General features: G+C 29.9%; 2 protein-coding genes and 1 non-coding gene across 3 annotated transcripts; 2 read left to right on the top strand and 1 right to left on the bottom strand.

The window, feature by feature from the left end:
• On the bottom strand, positions 1–1,544 carry LOC107015612 (transcription factor MYB44-like). Its single transcript, XM_015215939.2, has one exon. The coding sequence runs from the start codon at positions 1,397–1,399 to the stop codon at positions 413–415; it is 987 nt and encodes a 328-aa protein (XP_015071425.1). The 5' UTR covers positions 1,400–1,544; the 3' UTR covers positions 1–412.
• A 10,201-nt stretch (positions 1,545–11,745) lies between these two features.
• On the top strand, positions 11,746–11,817 carry TRNAP-UGG. Its single transcript has one exon. It is a non-coding gene; the product is annotated as a tRNA-Pro (tRNA).
• A 3,644-nt stretch (positions 11,818–15,461) lies between these two features.
• Positions 15,462–16,981, top strand: LOC107017528 (probable carbohydrate esterase At4g34215). The gene is made up of 2 exons (XM_015217714.1): positions 15,462–16,106; positions 16,727–16,981. The coding sequence occupies exons 1-2, from the start codon at positions 15,462–15,464 to the stop codon at positions 16,979–16,981; spliced, it is 900 nt and encodes a 299-aa protein (XP_015073200.1).
• Positions 16,982–18,720: the final 1,739 nt, after the last annotated feature.

The raw sequence follows: 18,720 nt of genomic DNA on the forward strand, positions 1-18,720 counted from the left end.
TGATGAATGAAACAAACACGATTTTATAAAATTCATTTAAAAAAAAGTATATATGTTAAAAGTTCCTAATTCATGGATTAATTTTCATGAGGCTGTTCTTGCACCGCTATCGAAGCGGGTTCATCATAAGACATTAGACAAGAGAATGAGATTTTTCTCAATTTTTTCATCTTTTCGGCATTTTTAACTTAAGTTTTCTTCTCTCATCCTCTCATTCATCTGTACATTACTGCAAAATTATTTTTTTTTGATTGGAATTCTAAGGAAGTAATTAAGCAATAAAAAAAAGGGGGAGGGTTGGGGGAGGAAGACTGCTCCGATCTTCCATTGTTTCTTCTCCGGTGTCATTTCGCTGAGCAGCGGCAGCCATTGTTGATGACTATAGAACAGTTCAACTGTAATCATAGATGGATTACTCAATCTTGCTGATGCCAATACGCTTAATGACTGCATTCCTTATTGCATCAGTCTGCATGCAGAGACCATTTTGTTCAAACCCAGACATGTAACTCTTAACTTCCTTTCTAATCATATCTTGCAGAACTGATAAGAACTCTGGAGTAAAAAACTGTTTCTCTCCTGATTTGGGTGCAGCACTAAAATCATAACTTTGATTGGATTGAGGAAGATGACCCATGAAAGCCGATGGTGAACAAGTTACGGGTACGGATGGGGGAATCGGTTTATCAACCGCCGGCAAAGGAGGCGGTGGTAGTGGTGGTGATTTAGGGGACTGGGTTGGCTTTTCAATGGATCCGGATCCGGATCCGGGTAACGAAAGGCAGAGAGATGTAGGTGGGTCGGGTACAGATGGAGGAATTTCGATCTGCTTAACCGGAGGAGGAGGAGGAAGAGGGAAAATCCCGCCGGTACGGGGAACAGGTCTATAAACATGCGGTTGGGGAAAACCCGAAAGACTAGAATCACTCAAGTCGGATCCAGACGGACTACCCGGATTCATAACAGAAGAAAAATTGGTACAGGGACCAACACTAGACGATCTTTTCAAAGGCGGTTGAGGGGTTTCAAAGCTTAAATCTTCGGACATGGAAGGACACTTACGTTTAAGAGTAGAGTTCCAATGGTTCTTTATAGCGTTATCAGTCCGACCCGATAACAAACGGGCAATAGTCGCCCATTTATTACCAAACTTGGCATGAGCCCTGATGATAGTATCATCTTCTTCAGGAGTAAAAGCACGATGTTCCACTTGAGGTGAAAGCTGATTACACCACCGGAGACGACAGGATTTACCAGATCGACCCGGCACCGATTTGCTTATCAAAGTCCAGTTTCTAGGTCCATGTTTCTCAACAAGCGTCTGCAACAACTCGTCCTCTTCAGGACTCCATGGACCTTTGATCCGATCTGAATCTTTTCTCTGCGTAATCGCTGCCATCAGAGGAATAGCAACCGATTAATTAAGAAAAAGGTATGGTCGATTTAGAGAAAAGGTGAATATAGAAGTTTCCGGCGAAAATATTTACAAATTAGACGGTGGTGGGAGGCGGAGCCTCGCCTTTACTGAACGAAGACTTGTGGGGGGGAGAAGGGAGGTTTATATACTTGAACAAGGAAAAAGGATAGGGATGACCGGTTGAGAAGGTGAAAATGACCGGTTAATGAAAAGCAAAGGCAGTTACACTTATACAGCTGGCAAACACACGCGTCAGGAAATGAAACGTTCGATGTAGACACCTATTTAAATCCACACTTCTAAAATCTCGGAAATTTTTAGATATTAAGGGAATATAGTTGGTTTTATATATATAATATATCTTTTAACTTGACCTTATATCTATTATAACGTGTAACAGAATTAAATAAGTAAATAAATGTAATATACTTGAAATGTTTAGTTATTTACTGACGTTAAGTTATGAATCATATATATATATATCTAGAAAGGACAAATGAAAAAACATATTTATTCTCAATATTAATTATTTCTCTTAGATTTTATATCGATTATTTAAAATATTATGGTAAATATTGTAAGATGGACATGTAAAAACGGGATGTAAACGAACTATTTTGGTGAAATTATTTTATGGAAAAATAAAAAATTTAAATTCACCGACCATTTTTGGAAGTTAATAATAATAAATTAATTAATTTATTTTTGAGAAGTGTACGTACGGTTATAAGGGAAGTGAATGGGCTTTGACTAAAAGACAGGCTGTAGAGCATTTTCATGGGCTTTGATATTTTCTTACTTTTAATTCCAATTTTTTTAAATTTGAGTGGTGATGAGCTGGCAGTAAACGACAAATAACTGTAGCAGAATACTGTGATTAAGCCAGGCTGTAAAACCTGACCCATCGTAACGGCCATCGTGCCCACCGACACGTGGCAGTCAGAAGCGGCCAGTTTGAACTGCCGTAACCGACTTTAACGTTTTCTGTGATTTAAATTAATTTAAGTAGATCGGATTAGATATTAAGAAATTAATTAGTGGTTGATTACTGTTTGTTACCTAGATTTACGATAAAAACATGTCACGCAACTTATATGGTAACCGAAAGTTTGTTTCTCCACTTTGCCTAATCAATGACCGGATTTATAGACCAAATTTCAATAATATTACTTCTAACTGTGAATAATAATCTACTAAAAATATAATATTTACTTTTATCTTTTATCCGTTTCATATTACTTGTCATTTTGAAAATAACTAAATAATAAGAGCGATGATAATCGAAATATTCTTTCTTATTCCGTTCCTATCATACCCTTACCAAGTTGTGTAAGAATAGTGAGCTAAATTGTTGTCAATAAAACAAATAATCTGGTGAGCTCAATTTAGTATTCAATGAAAAAGTCAGAATAATAATAAAAATTGTTATTATAAATATTTATTATTTGAATTAGAGTCACAATCTTTTTCTTTAATCTATGTTGTCTATCTTATTTTCTTTGAGTTGCTAATCTAGTTTAAAGGAAGTTGACCAATATATCAACACGTTCTTTCTTATAAAGGTACAGCAAACCATCTTTATCTTGTAAGATTAATTTAATTTAATTTGACATCAAAAATGAATCAAATCAACTTTAGAAAGAAACAAAAAAGACATATATCACGAGAGATATGAAGTTATTTGTTTTTAACTTTTCTTCTTTTGAATTTCTACGGAAAATTAAATCATAAGAATTTTGATCGATATTTTCAAAAAATTGTAACTGATGATAATTTTTCTATAGTTTTCTAGTTAAACTTTAACTTTTCAAAAATTTAGTTAAATTTAGTAAAAAGAAAAAAAAGGAGAAAACAAGAAAAATCATTTGTGTTTAATTAAGTGGTTATCACTATTAGCAATGTGTTTTAAATGTAGGAAATGAGAACCACAAAATGAATGAAGGCAACTCATATCATCTTCATGCAATGAATTTGGGGCCCTTTGTCGTTTACGAATGTACCTTTGCCCAATACATGTCTAACAAGCGTTTGGCTAAGCCACCTATTATAATAAATAAATTCCCTTTACACAAATTAATAATTTGGTCCCTAAATTATGAATAAATGTTGTTTTAATTTCCGTGATGTATAAAAAATAATAATATAGTTAATCTTGAATCAATTGAAATGTATAAATTTGATACGTAGGAAATACGTTATTAGGCTATTTTAAAATTGGTTTGTTAAAGGATATTTTTCTGTAATCTAATTATATTGGAGTATACATCGGTGAATTAATCAGAATCAGAATATATGTCACCTGCTATTTAAATAGCTTCTTGAGAAATAAAATTAATCCATTGAAATAGCCCCTTCTTGCCCTAAAAATCTAACAAGGAGATCATATTTGAACCAAAAAGGTAACATAAGGTAAATTGACCTATTTAAAAATGGCCCTTTTAATCCCTTTTATTTATATTTCCTTAAACTATGAGCCTATGACCATTACAATAAGTTCAATTTGTGTTTATAGGATATTCGTTGATTAATTAAATTATTAAACTAAATAGATTTTTATTTTTATTTTGTAATTCTTCTTATTATTATTATTTGATTGATGATACCATGAACCCAATAATTGTGAGTTACATTTGATAGTAACGCTTACCAATTTTTTTCAACTTCTACTAATAAAGTCCAAATCACTAGGCTATTAACTAACTTTTTTTTTATCATAATTGTTATGTTGGAAAATAAATGCTTAAATCTATCTGTTGTCAAATGTTAGAATTAATATCTTCAATATTTGATAGTTCTATACTAGTCCTTCTCTTATTTATTATATATTATAAGTTTTCTTTGTTGGAAGTTATATATCTTTGTCTTTTACTTTTCTTTTTCTTTGATAGTGCTATATTAACTCGTTTCACTCATCTTAATCTTTAGTTTGTTCATTCACTGTAGCCATGAATGAAACTTCTAATATCGTAACGCATTTTATTAAAACATGAATCAAGAGATTTTATATTTAAATATAATTGGAGATTGCAAATAATAAAAATTAAAGAGAAGAGCAGTAAATATAAATTTTAGTTTTGCGATTTAAAATAAATATATTTCTTATTGAAAAACTTGTGCCTACATTTATTTATTTATTAAAAAGATAGCTCACATGTGACTTCCACACCTACTTCATCTGTCCTTTGTCCGTACTCCGCACCGTCCCTTTGTCACGTGTCAAAAAGCCCCAGGCCATACGTGTGCATATTCCCTCCATTCTCTTTTTCCAATTGAAGGAAATGTCAAATTTACCCTTTGTTAGATGAAAAACGATCCATTTTTATCCTCCGTTATACTTTTAGCCAGGGGCAAATCCACAGAGGTGCACGTATATCCATTAACTTTGGAAAAATTATATGTATATATATTTTGATATTGATATATATTTTATCACACATTCAAAGTAAAATTTAAAATTACCACTTCACCTAAATCACTTTATCTATTAATACTCTCTCCATTAGGGTTTATTTGTCATGATTTCTATTTTTAGAGTTAAACTATAAAAATTTTGACTAACATTTTAAGATGTATTTTTTTATCATATTAATATGCAAAAAAATTGTAATTTAATAGTACTTTTCATATAGTTTTAGAATATCTAATATTTTTGTTTAAATATCGAATTAATGTGATCTAATTTACCTTTAAAAATTAATCAAATTGACTTTCAATAAGCGCAACATGACAAACAATTCCGGACGGAGGGAGTATCATCTATACTCCTAATTTATTTATAGATGAATATTCTAGTTTTTTAACTCATATAAATCAATATTATATATACACTTTAACTAAGCGCAATGTTGTTGATGGTGCACCCTTTGTATTCAAATCCTGAGTTTGCCTCTGCTTTTCATATATACACCTCACGACTCACGTTAGTCAAGTAGCTCAAATTTACGCTCCTTTGTTAGGGGGCACAGCTCGATGCCAAATTTTATGTATTTATAGCTCAGTTTTATATATGTCTATTTGATACACTTTAAAATTGAAGAGTATAAATATTAAATAAAATGAAGTCACAAAAAGCGTTTATATATTATGTCTTACTTATTTTTTTAAGTCATAAGAGTCATTAATATTAAGTATAGGACAAGAAGGAAACTATGTTTCTTTAAGTTATACTGGGCGTATACGTGAGTTAGGAATATAAATGTGTAATAAATTCATATAGTATTTGAAATGAAATCATTGGAATTAAATATACAAATGTAAGAGCTCATCATTATAATTACTTCAAACTAGTAACAAATCTTCCAAGAAAAGAAGAAGAAAAAAAAGGGAAGAGAGAGGTTTCAGAACTAGTATAAGCAACTAGAAATAAGACGCAATTTCATAGCATAAACCCTAATTTAATCTATATTTTCCACTTCTATATACAAACATTTTCTCAAAATCCCAAATATAATTCAACATCTTCTCACATGTATCGTTCATCTTAGTTATATTCGTAACACAATGTGACATGTCACTTTACTCCCCTCGACCCATTTTACCCATCGTATGATAAAACATTGTGTTATTCTCAATACATACGCTATATAAAAGAACAATTTTTTAAGGAAATGTCCTTAAAACTTATAGTATATTGAATCTAATGATAATTAATCAATATCGATAAAACTTTAAAAACTTTTTATAAATATATATTTATTATGCTTGAAGTTATTTTGTTGTGGTGGTATAAATTAAAAGAGAAGAAATTAGTCATGGTTTGCTTGAAGCTTGTGTAACTTTTGTGAGACCAAAGGTGTTTAGATGCTACCAATTACTTTAATAAACACATGAAAGTCAGGTCTCAATCCACTCACTCAAGCAAGTTAGGCCTCTTGCTTTTAACCTGCCAAATACTCTGCTACTACAAGAAAAGAACAATTTTCTCATTAATACTATTGCCTCTCTTTCAACCAAAAAGTTGAACTAAAATAAAGGTAAAGCTCATTTATATAGTAGCAGTCTATTATCATGTAATATATGCTATATAATAAACACATAGTATAATTTATAGTGTTGAGTCTCAGTCTTACATTGATAGTGGAATGTGACCTTTTTGAATAGTGATTGACAATCCCTACCTGAACAAAGGCGGATCTAGTTTTCAATTTATGAATTGAATTTATACGAACTCAATAATTTTCTGATTGTGTTGCAGTTATACAATCAAATTCGCTGAATTGTATAAATATTTGATAGTAAATCTTGTTTTTATTATATATAAGGTCAAGGTTGTTATTGCGCTCTATTAACTCCAAATCACAGGTTTACCTCAGCCTAACGAGTTAAATCAAATGTTCGTTTCTTTATATGATATCAATATTAGATCCATCTCAATTCCTTTTCTGATGTTGATGAAACTTATAAATTTCAAATTCTAAATCTGTCTATGCAACTAACGAGTTAGACTCAAGGTTGATTTCTTAAAAGTGATATCAACGGCGATCCATCTCAAATCTTAATTTAATTAGATTGTTAATAAAGTTTGTGACTTTCAGCCTTTTGAGCTTGAAAATTTCAAATGCCTAATTAATTACTAATGTACTAGCAAGAACACAATCATTTATTAGGTGGTTGTCCTTTGTCCAAAAATTAAATGATTTTTAAAGATTAAATTAATTTTTTTTCACTAAGAAGGAATCGATGATGTGTCCTGATCTTATAGATTTTGCTAAATGAAAAATTCAAAATACAATAGCAAACCAATGAAATCATAGGTAAAAACTATAGCTAATAGCATATACGCAAATCTTACTTTTACTTTATAAAGATCGATATATTTTTATAGTGATTTTCGAAAGATATTTTGGTCAAGTGAGATTTGCTAAAACAAAAATAAACCAATATAAATCTTGTTGAGTAATAACGTATACCCAAGAATTTGAAAACAAAAAAGATTCTTTTAACTAATGTCAACTAGGAAATAGCAAAGTTTGATAAATAAAGCAAAAGATAATGGGAAGATACTTTTCTTCCCCTAAAGTACACTCATTCCATATAATAATACCTGGGACAGAATTCTTATTTAATACTCCTCCAATGTGATATATATAATGTAGGACGATATATATGGACCACAAAGGGAATTAGTGTGGACAATTATAATTTTGATAGCCAATTGCTTGTTGAGCATATGTTCAAAATAATCATATTTGGCACTTGTAGATATGATTAGACCTCAATCCTTAGCTATAACACATCATTCGTATGCCTAAAATCTACTAATTGGTCTATAGTCCTTTAATTTTTTATAGCGCCTTGTTTTCACATTGTCGCAAAATAATCTGTCTATTTTATATTACTTGATTCCTATTAATCTGAATATTTTTAAAATTTGACTATGATTATTACTTTTTGTAATTGTTTTATACCAACAGTAATATGAATGTATAGTACGGTATAGGAGCCAACTAAAATAAAACGGAGGAAAAAATTCTATTATACGGCTTTTTAGACTTTAATTTTATTATGTGACTCGGTTATCAAGGGGAAAAGGGAGTATTTTATTCATGAAATTGTTTTTTTACTAGTTTAAAAAAGCTTAAATTCAATGATAGATTCCACTAGGAGAAATTATATAATTGTCTTCATTTCACTTATATTTCATTGAACTCCTTTACTAAATGAGTAATGAATATAGTTTAATTATAAAAGTTTGACTTAAATGTGAATATTGAAAAAATAATACTGTATAACTTATTAGCACATTCATTGATGTAAGACTACTAAAACCTTTCTACATGCTTAGGCTTGAATATTAGAACGTGAACAAGATAATATGTAGGAAAATATGTATGAGGTGAAATATAATATAGGTAGATTTAACTCTAATACGTTGTGATTAACACAAAGCCTGAAACGAGTTCAAGCGAGAAAATAACCCAAAATCATATAAGAAAACAAATTTCTCACCCACAACCTAATAAGAACAAATTAAACAATTGCAAAATCAAGCTCATTTCAAGAAATTTATGTATATTCTCTTTTTACTTATATAAAGATTAATATTGTGGCAATAAAGTTAAAAAAATTATCCCAAGAAAAAAGTAGTTACATTAAAATCAGTAACCTAACAAAAACAATTATGGTATAATTAATCATCATTTCTAACATTATGGGAGTCTTAACCCTTTTTTTAAATTTCTCTCCCATGAATTATTGGTTACCAAAACCCAAAGCCATAAAAAATGGCGCCGAATTCCCTCAAGGACGGACAGTTGTGACAACGTGGGACCCAAACAATTGCCACGTAAACACCGCTCCTTGATGAACAAACGGCCGACATGTCTATTTAGCCACGTAAGCAAGTTTGTTAGGTGGGACCTACAATGTTTGTAAACAAGTCAAATTGTCAGTTTTTGAGTGACGTGTACACTCTCTTTATTAACGGGCCTAACTGCAACTATTTTTAAAAAATATTTATTTAAAAAAAAAAAAAAAAACTGACGTTCAATTTTATACTCTTTTGCCAGCTATATCCCACTTCTTTCACGAGTTTCAATAAATGCAATTTTTTTATAAAAAAAGTAATTATTTTTTTATTATTATTCTCTTTATTTAATTTTTTGTTTGGTGGTGGGGTCCCCTGTCCATTAAAAAAACCTACGATTCTCCGCTGCATGCACCCCTTGTTGTACCATAACGTACCACCTACAGTACCTACTATTTCTTTTTCTTTTCCTCAACGCGCTCCTTTATCCTTTTTCTTCCCTCTATTCGACGAACTATATAATCTTCGTTTTATATTATTTGATTCATGTTAACTTGATATATCTAAAAGTATAGTAAGCCAATTTCAATAATTATATTTTAAAATTTTAAATTTATCTATTATTATTTTATTTTAGGGCAAAGGGTAAGACATTCACCATATATAACAACCAAGTAGCGTAGCTTCACGGTGGTAAGTATGTCTTTGTCAGAATATACAAATAAATAATACACAAAATAATTAAGTAACATACTTTGAACACCCTAAACACGACAAACTGCTATTTTTAAAATACTTTGTAAAATTTCTGACTCCTTCACATGTTCAGAGTGGCCCAGCAGACACCCTTCATCAAAAATTACATTATGTATAAAAAGTTATACGGAATATATATTTAGAGATAGTAAATGTGTCATGATTTATGAAACATGAAAGTTGAATGAAACGTGTATTATTAGACTAGAGACCAAGTAAAATAAAATGGAAAGAATATTAACAATAACAATATATCGAGAAAAATTTTATTAAGTAGGATTTGAATAAAGTAAAGTAAACACAAATATTATCACATATCTTCTTTAAAAGACCTTGACTCAAATGCGATAAATCCAGTCGAATGAGTACTAGCTACTTTCGGACATAGAAAGGAAGCCTTATTAATTTGTGTTTAATTATAAATTTTATATATTTTTCATTTTATTCGAAATTTGTAGGGTTTGAAAAAAAACTTGGTTTAATTTATTTTTCAAAAAAAAAATTAGCTATCAAATACATACTTTTTTTAATATAAAGCAACACATTTTGCAAATAAATATTTAAGGTCAAACGAGTCTCTAAACTTTTGCATTGTCCTTCTTGTATATTAGGATTATTTAAGTATTTAAATATAACTTGTAATTTAGAAAGTGATTTATTTATATTTAAAAAAAAAGAGAGAGAAAAAGAAAGTGATAATCTTGTCAAGCTTTTTGAGGGAGCGTTTATTTATAATCTTTAGTTAGTAAGTAAAAGAATGTGTAACGAAACTTTTCCTAATGATATAGCATTTTCGAACCATGACAAATAGGAAGTTGAATAATTGATCTTTTTGTATCATGGTTAGGGAAAAAAATAGTTGAAAACGTTTTTTTAATTATTATTATTTAAAAGTGAACTCAATTTTGAACGGAGAGTAGGTGGAAAGAGGGAGTGGAAAAAAAGGTGAAGATATGCGCTATTAATAATACTTATCAACACACTTTTTCATTTCTTATATGTGAAGCAAAAGCACATGAAATTTCATAAAGAGTTTTATAGCTCACTAATAATTTGATATGTGAAATTTACTGACGGATTAATTTATATTCAAGCTATAAAATTATTGAAACAACTAATAAATTTAATTTATGATGTTAAAAGTTCATTACGAAAGAGTTTAATGTGTATATTTTTGAAAATTTTATTTTCAAATTTCAAACTCGGTATATTTAGTTAATGATAAAAGTATTTATTTTTTTTTACTTTTGTAGCACCACGTTGGTGACAGTTTTTCACATTATTTAAAAGTACCTAACTCATTGAATAGAACGACACTTTTTGTTGTTCTAATCCATATTACGAAAGAATATTTTTTTCATAGCTTTATCTTCCAAAAGTTTTATTCTCCTATGTGTGTGTTATTTGTGCAGCTTCTTCGTGTTTATATTGGCTTACCTTTTTTAATTTTGTCTCACAGGACAGAGAGCTAGTAATTTACGTATCACGTTGAATCTAATAAATTTACAAAACAAATTAAGTAGATAAGTAAATATATACTATTTATTTAGTTAATATAATTTATGATATAATTTTAGCTATAGTTATATCATTTGTCTCCTCTCTCGCATCTTTTTTTTTTATATAAATATACAAATACAAATCATACATATACATATGCAATTATAGGACAGATATATAAATGCAATTAGCCTTTCACCACTCTCTGTCCTATCTCCTTCCTCTACAATCTCGCTCGGCAGACATACAAATATATATGTATATCACTTACATATATATTCCCACATATATACATGTATAGCTCGTCTCTCTCTACCTCTGCCCTCTCTCCTCCCTCTCCCACTCGCTCGCAAGGTATACAAAGAAATATATGTATCAGTTACATTTAAACAATTATTTGACAAATTTACATGTACAATTCGACACATATACATATACAATTCTTCTCTCTTTTCTCTGCCCTCTCTCCTCCCTCTAACATGTAACTACGAATCGTAATTAGCAAACTATAACAAGGGACCATACTTAAGCTTTTTTTAAGTGACTATAAATAAAAATTCACCTAAATTGATATTAATAAATTCATGAAAAATGTATAAAATATTAAATTTAGAACCTAATTATTACCGCTTAACAAGTCACCATAAAATTCAAAAAGAATCCTAATTCCGTCATTGTAACAACATATTCATCATAAAAACAGATATCTTTTAAAAAGAAAAAGTGTTTTACTATCTTATCCTTAATTTTAGTAGTGATTATTTTAAAGAAGATCAACTAATAATCAATAATATATAACAAATCATATGTTACAATAAAAACACGAGGGCATTTGGTCTAGTGGTATGATTCTCGCTTTGGGTGCGAGAGGTCCCGAGTTCGATTCTCGGAATGCCCCGTTCTCATATTTGATATTTTTTCTTTCATTTTTTTTTAAATTAAAAATTGTTCAACCTATTTATAAAGAAATACATGTCTACGTATTGTCACCCTTTTGAGACCTCATTTGTTAGATTATACTTCTGTGGACTCATAATTATACTTTTATTACAACTTTTGACACCCTGACAATATTACAACTATTGACACCCTGACAATCCTAGGTCCGCTACGAAATATATATATTTGATATTTCTATTGTTCAACCTATTTACGAAAGTGACATGAAGAAATGTGTGTGAACGGCATGTTTCTCGTGGGATAATTGCCTTTATTTTTTTAGCTTTTCCTACGTCTTCAAGTAACATATTATTACTAATAAGAAAAAAAAAAGAATAAAATTGGCCCCATCAATTATATTAATGTAATCTAAATTTATTTTTTTTGTAAAAACAAAAAGGAAAACTCGCAAGAAACGGCTGTAGTTGACGGAATCCGCCGTTCACAGCCGCAACCATAATTTATTTAAATTTTTTTAGGTCTTTCCGTCTTTTACTATTTTAACCCAAGGTCCCAACTTGTGGCTTTTTAAAAAATATAATTTTGATTAATTTATATACCATGCATGAGAAAAAAAAAAGTATATAAATAGTCAACAAAGTTTGTTACAACTTGCAAGAGCTCTAGTGGGATTATTTTAAAGATTAAATATTTGCTAAAGATTTTTGATAGAAACAAACAAAATTAGATGCATCACAATCTTTTGTCTAAAAATATTAGAAGTAGCTTAGCAAAGCAATGGTTCTATTTGTTGTTCATGAGTTTGTTGGATATAATCGAACATCATCATATTTATAATAAAAATATCTTTTTGCGATAATCAATGGACATATTAATTAAAGTGTTAAAGTCTGTCTGAGTTAAGTATCGTTAAATTTGATGTTGCTAAAAAATTTTAAGACATATATAAAAATGCTAATTCCTGCTAAAATATATATTTAGCAACAGTAAAATTATTACCGTTAATTAATTATCACTAAAATTTATTTTTAATATAATATCAATACGAATTATAAATATTTTTTAATTATAATAAATATTTAAAATTTCAGATTCAAAGTATGAACAATTTTGATTAGTGGCGTTTTACCTTATAATATAAAGTTTTTCCCGACCCACAACGACCAATAAAAAAAGGGGTAAGGATTAAATACTTCACTCAATATGGATTGTAGGTTTGACCAATTTTAATTAAATTGGAGAATACAACGAAGCAATAAAGAAAAATGAATGTGAAATACCTACGTGTTTGACTTGGTCAGACTTGGCTTCTAGTGGTGGTAGTTAGGTCACTACTACATATTTTACTCCAACTATTTACCCCTAGTAAATCCAATAAATTGAATTATAGAAACTTTGAAAAATTGTAATATATATATTATTAAATGTTCTGTGTCAAACTGCTTATAAATTCTGAAATTAAAAAAAAGAGGCCATCAAAGATTTTGTTGAATGGTAAAAATTTCTTCTTGTCCTCAAATTTGAGCCACAAGGATAGAGTTAGAGCGCGGTTTTAGAAAGTACTTCTTAGAACAAATTGTTATACTTATTAATTTAGTATAAACACCGAACATATAGAAGTTTATTTTTGGAAATGATAGGTAGTTGGAGAACTGATTTGGGACAAACAAAAATGGGCCATGAGTTTGCAAGAGTAGAATTGGAAGTGACATTGATATGTTGATTTTTTTAGAAATTTTTAGCAAATTGTTACTTTGACAGCTTTAAAGGACTAAAAATCTTATCATCTTGCCTTCACATAATTCCATATATCAATATTTATTTGGAGGCAAGTGGATATTGACTTTTATAGGGGTTTTGGTATGTTTTTTGTATTTTTTCTTGATAATGGGCCATCTGGTTGTAATATTTGTCCAATTATTCTCTTTTAAGAGGGCCCAATACATATTTGGGCCCGCAATAATGACCCGTTTCGTTTTCATTTCACAAAGTTGGACGGGTATTCAACTACCAACAGATGGCGTCGGTCCATTATTTTTCGAATGATTTTTCGTTTGGAATGATGGGCACCGCCCCTTCAATTGACTACTTCTTTTTTTTTTTTTAGACGTTCGGTTCAAGAAAAATAAAATAATAAAGCTAGAAAAATAAGAAAATTACTTAAATACACCTCTTATTTTTGCCATTATTTCTAAAATTTTGTACTATTAAAAAAAAGTTCAAAAATCACCTCTTGGATATATCACTTTTTTCTTGCTGATGCATCATATTTTTCTCTTGGATACATCTCTCTCCTCTCTGTTACATCCCTTCTCTCGTGAGTCATGGATACATGCATTTCCTTTCTAATACATTCCTCCTCGATGTCTTCGAATGTCATATTCCCTCTTTGATACTTCTCCTATGTATCCGGAAGGAAAAAACTTACTTGTGTGGGCTTGGTGTAAACACTTGATGCGGGTAAGTTTTACGTTATCCGAAAGTCTAGTGATGCATCTGAATTTCATAAATTTTGAGAAATTCTTATAATTTCATAAATAGTAGGAAAACTATCGTTAGCTCTCAATACTATGTGATTTATGTAGATTATACTAGAAAAATATTAATAGTATTGTCAAGAGAAGTGGAAGCAAAAAAGGTGATCCAAATAAAACCATGCTCTCCCCTGGAAAAGAGAGAAATCGTTCAACTATCTCTCCTCTAATTTTAGATCTACGTTTGAGTCTTTAGTGCGATGTGACTAACAAGATCACTCAAATGCTTGATGAATGGGCCTTTTGGCCCATGGGATTCTAGAGGACAGGTTGAATTGGCTATTTTTTAAATTTTGCCAACTGAATTGGCTATTTTTTAAAATTTTGTCCCCATTTTAAAAAGTTTTGCAAATATAGTCCTTAGAGAACTACTCTTTGGACCAATATTATACTCAAGTCCACTTTTCGCTCGTACATTACTCAATCTTACAAAAATTATATTAGACAATATAACTTACAAAATTTAAGACATGATTAAATGTTTTCTCAAAAAAATAATAATCAGATTCTTCCAGAGGGATTGTTAGAGCATAGTCTAATGGTTCCATCAATTGTAAGACAAGTAAATAAGATGTATGATAAACAACTATATGAAAAAGGGATAACCGGCAAATTTATTAAGAAAATGTTTCTTTGATCACTTTTAGTGATTGTTCTTGAAGATTACAAATACGTGAAAATATTAGAGTAAATATGTAATGAGGTTGAAATAATCAAAAAACTCTCCTAATTAATATTTTTTTTAAGAGACGTGTAAAAGAAAAGCACGACAGATAAATCTGACATAATTCATTTATTTCGGAAGCTGATAAATGCAATGAATCCATTCTAGTATAACCTTAATTCACCCCCTACATGATTGAAAGGATATTCGTTGATCTTTTTTCCCCTCTATACTTTAGCTATCACCATTTTTTAAGCTATGCATTTCATTAAAACTAATGGAAGTGATGAGATTAAGTGCACTAACTAAAAAAGGAAGTAAAATAATGTCACAATAATAACATTGTATACATAGAACATGTGCATATTCCAAATCCTTCTAAAGAAAAAATTACAATTGTATTATATTTGTTTTGTTTATTCCAATTTCACCTTTCATTACAACATGTTGAAGCACAAAAGTGATGAAATAATTTTGATCTTAACATTTCTTTTACTTGTCTCAAACTTATTTTGGTTAATGAGTCCAAAAACTGTTACAAAATGTAACAAGAAAAATCTACAAATTTTCCTATTAGCAGGGCAAAGCAACATGTCAGGGCGCGGTGGAATCAGTAGAAAAGTTGTTGGAGGAAATGTAACCGAAATTTGGGATGGTTTCGTGCCTGAAGAATGTAAACAAAATCCTAAAATTATACGATTTAACGCAGCTCAAAAATGGGAAGAAGCACATGAGCCTCTAAATTATGGGATCGATTGTTTATCGAGTTGTGGACTTGGTCCTGGAATGGCATTTGCTAATGAAATTCTTAAAAGAGACTCGAATTTTGGAGTGATTGGTTTAGTACCATGTGCTAGAGGAGGAACTGGTTTGTACCGATGGAATCGTGGATCTTACGCTTATGATGATTTAATTAAAAGAGCAAAATTAGCTTTAAAAGATGGAGGAATTATTAGGGGGTTATTATGGTATCATGGTGAGGGTGATATAAGAACAAATAATGGATCAAGTTCATACAAGATCAAATTTGAGAAATTTGTCAATGATTTGCGTAGTGATTTGAATTCTCCTAATCTCCCAATTTTGCTGGTAAACATGTTTCTTATTTTAATTTTTTTGATGATATTATGTTTCATCTATCATTTGTGAGTTTATTAGTTTTTAGTTTTGTAATATTGGGGGATCATGAAGGAGAAAAGGGGAAGGGTGAGAAGTGAGAATTGAACTAGCATGTGTTGTGTGCGTAAGACTATAGGTTCGGCAGATTCAGTAGCTTTAAGCAAGACGTTATTTTTGTGTTAACAAGATTCACTTGATAATACAAGTAATATGTTCTTAATCTATTATGTAATTAATTCCAACCTAAAAGTGTAAACTTAAAATCATGAATTCATGTTTTTGAATATTACTAGATTATAGACCATTAGCCTTGGTGGTGATTTGTTGTATGATAATTTGTGTCTCAACTCAACTTTTAAAGTTTTCGAACATTTGAAAGTTTACCTTTGTATAGCTTTCTCTTTAATGCAAAAATATGGTATATAAATTTAAGTTATATACACTTGACGTGTATCTTACTCCTATTTACGTAGTTTGTATTTTGATAGCTAGTTAATTACTTTATGAATAATTTATTTATGCGTTAATAATTCTTCTAACGTCAATATATAAATATTAAACTTGTTTGTTATTTAAAATTTATATGACAGGCCATCCTACCGTACCCGAAAAAACCATTTGAAGGGCCGTATATAGAAGTGGTGAGAGCAGCTCAATTGGGAATTAACTTCTCAAATGTGATAAAATTTGATGCTGAGGGACTAGAAATTGGTTCAGATGGAATTCATCTAACTACACCAGCACAAATTCAACTTGGTCATATGTTTGCTCATGCTTTTTTTAGCCTAAGCAATTTTACAACTTTTAGTTTCCACAAGTTTTTCCCTTTTAATATATTCTCTTAGATTTTTCTGTTGATTTTTGTATAACTAGGTTTTAAATAAACTTTCATATTATTTTCATAAAAAATGTGTTTGTTTTAAATTTTATTGATTTCTTTATTGATGGATTGATATTCACATTCATTAGTCATAGAGAAATCAAACTACCAATGATATGTATTTATGTTTGAATTCTGAATCTATTGATAGTATATTAATCTAGAGAATAATGTCAATGACAGGTACCAATAAACATAAATATTTTATTTAAAAGAAAAAAAATCCGCCTTCGTCTTTTCTTCAATTGAGAAATTTTATATGTAAGAATTAATATTTCTCAAACTTTTGATATAATCAATTATTTGAAGACCCACAAAACTATACAAATCTACTAAAAATTACACAAATGGACTTGGGATAATCTCCTCATGCGCGCAAAATTATTGAAGTATTTCTATGTCAATTTTCTATTTCTAAGTCAAATAGTTGATTTGTCTATCTCAATTAAGCAGGAAAGGTAAAACTGAATGTGATTGATAATTTGAAGATCATCAGGAAAAAGATTTTTGAGATATTCATGTCAAATAAGGCCATAATTAGATATGTCAATTGAGTCGCTCTCCTGTCACTCGACTCTCACCCTCCCTATGTATTTGTATATCAAAATGTATATATTTTATGTCAAAGATATATGTATTTAGTATTTTTGATATATGTAATCGACCTGAAATCTGAAGGGGAGGTGTATTTGACTTGAAATTTTGTACGACATTATTAATTAGAGAGACAATATGTAATAATTTCAAACTATAAATTACATTAGTAATTTATAATAAAAATGTTTGTGTAATTAAATAACAATTTCAAAAAAGATTGAACATTATCTAACATACTATACTAGTTAAGGTTTTCATAAAGCTCTCTAAAAGAGCATAAAACGTTGTAGTAACTCATTTTTAATCGACCATTCTCAAGGAATTAAGATGTTGATATATAAAATTATGTACTATATATACCAAAGGTTTAGTAGTTAAGGTTTAGAGTATCACGTCCAAAATAAAGTGATTTCAATTGATATATAGAGAAAACTTCAGTACAAATTGATTTCTAGAATGAAAAAGGCTCAAAATTACCTTTTAACTATCGAATATAGCTCAGATTTATCCTTAAATTATATTCCAGCTCAAAACTACCCTCCGCGTCAAAGTATTGGATTACAATTACCCTTCTAGTTAATAGAAGTATGTTAAGTGTCACGTGGAGAGATCACACTAAACATTTCTCACTTCCATGTAGAATTATAAGATCCCTAATATTTAATTTCACCCTCATTTCTCTTAAGATAGGATTTCACTCATTTCCGCTAATTTTCCCCTCATTTCTCCATTGTTCATAGAAACGATTTCAGCACTTCCCTTCATTTCGTAAGAAACGATTTCACAGATTTCTTCATTTTGTGGCTGGATTTCGAAGTTGAAATAGATTTCGAAACAGTGTCGGAATCTTCATTTGAAAAATCGTATAGTTATGGTCTCAATTCGTCCAATTTTCTTGTGTACATTATTCCATTTCTTGATATTAAATCTTGATCTTATTTATAACAAATTGATATCGAATAATAAGATATCGTAATCTGCCTGCAGAGGCTGCCAGTCACGAAATGAAGAAATTTGTGAAGGCGTTTCTTACGAAATGAGTGAAAAGGGATGGGGTGAAATCATTTATAAGGGAAACGGGGAAATGAGGAGAAGTAGATGAACTCG

The sequence above is a fragment of the Solanum pennellii genome, chromosome 4, assembly GCF_001406875.1.
Source record: "Solanum pennellii chromosome 4, SPENNV200".
Classification (NCBI taxonomy): Eukaryota; Viridiplantae; Streptophyta; class Magnoliopsida; order Solanales; family Solanaceae; genus Solanum; species Solanum pennellii.

Excerpts from the sequence above, each read along its gene's own strand:
- LOC107017528 (XM_015217714.1), top strand. The coding sequence starts at position 15,462 with ATGTTGAAGCACAAAAGTGATGAAATAATTTTGATCTTAACATTTCTT. Across the intron at positions 16,107-16,726 it reads CTAATCTCCCAATTTTGCTG|GCCATCCTACCGTACCCGAA; the intron begins GTAAACATGTTT and ends TTTATATGACAG.
- LOC107015612 (XM_015215939.2), bottom strand. The coding sequence starts at position 1,399 with ATGGCAGCGATTACGCAGAGAAAAGATTCAGATCGGATCAAAGGTCCA.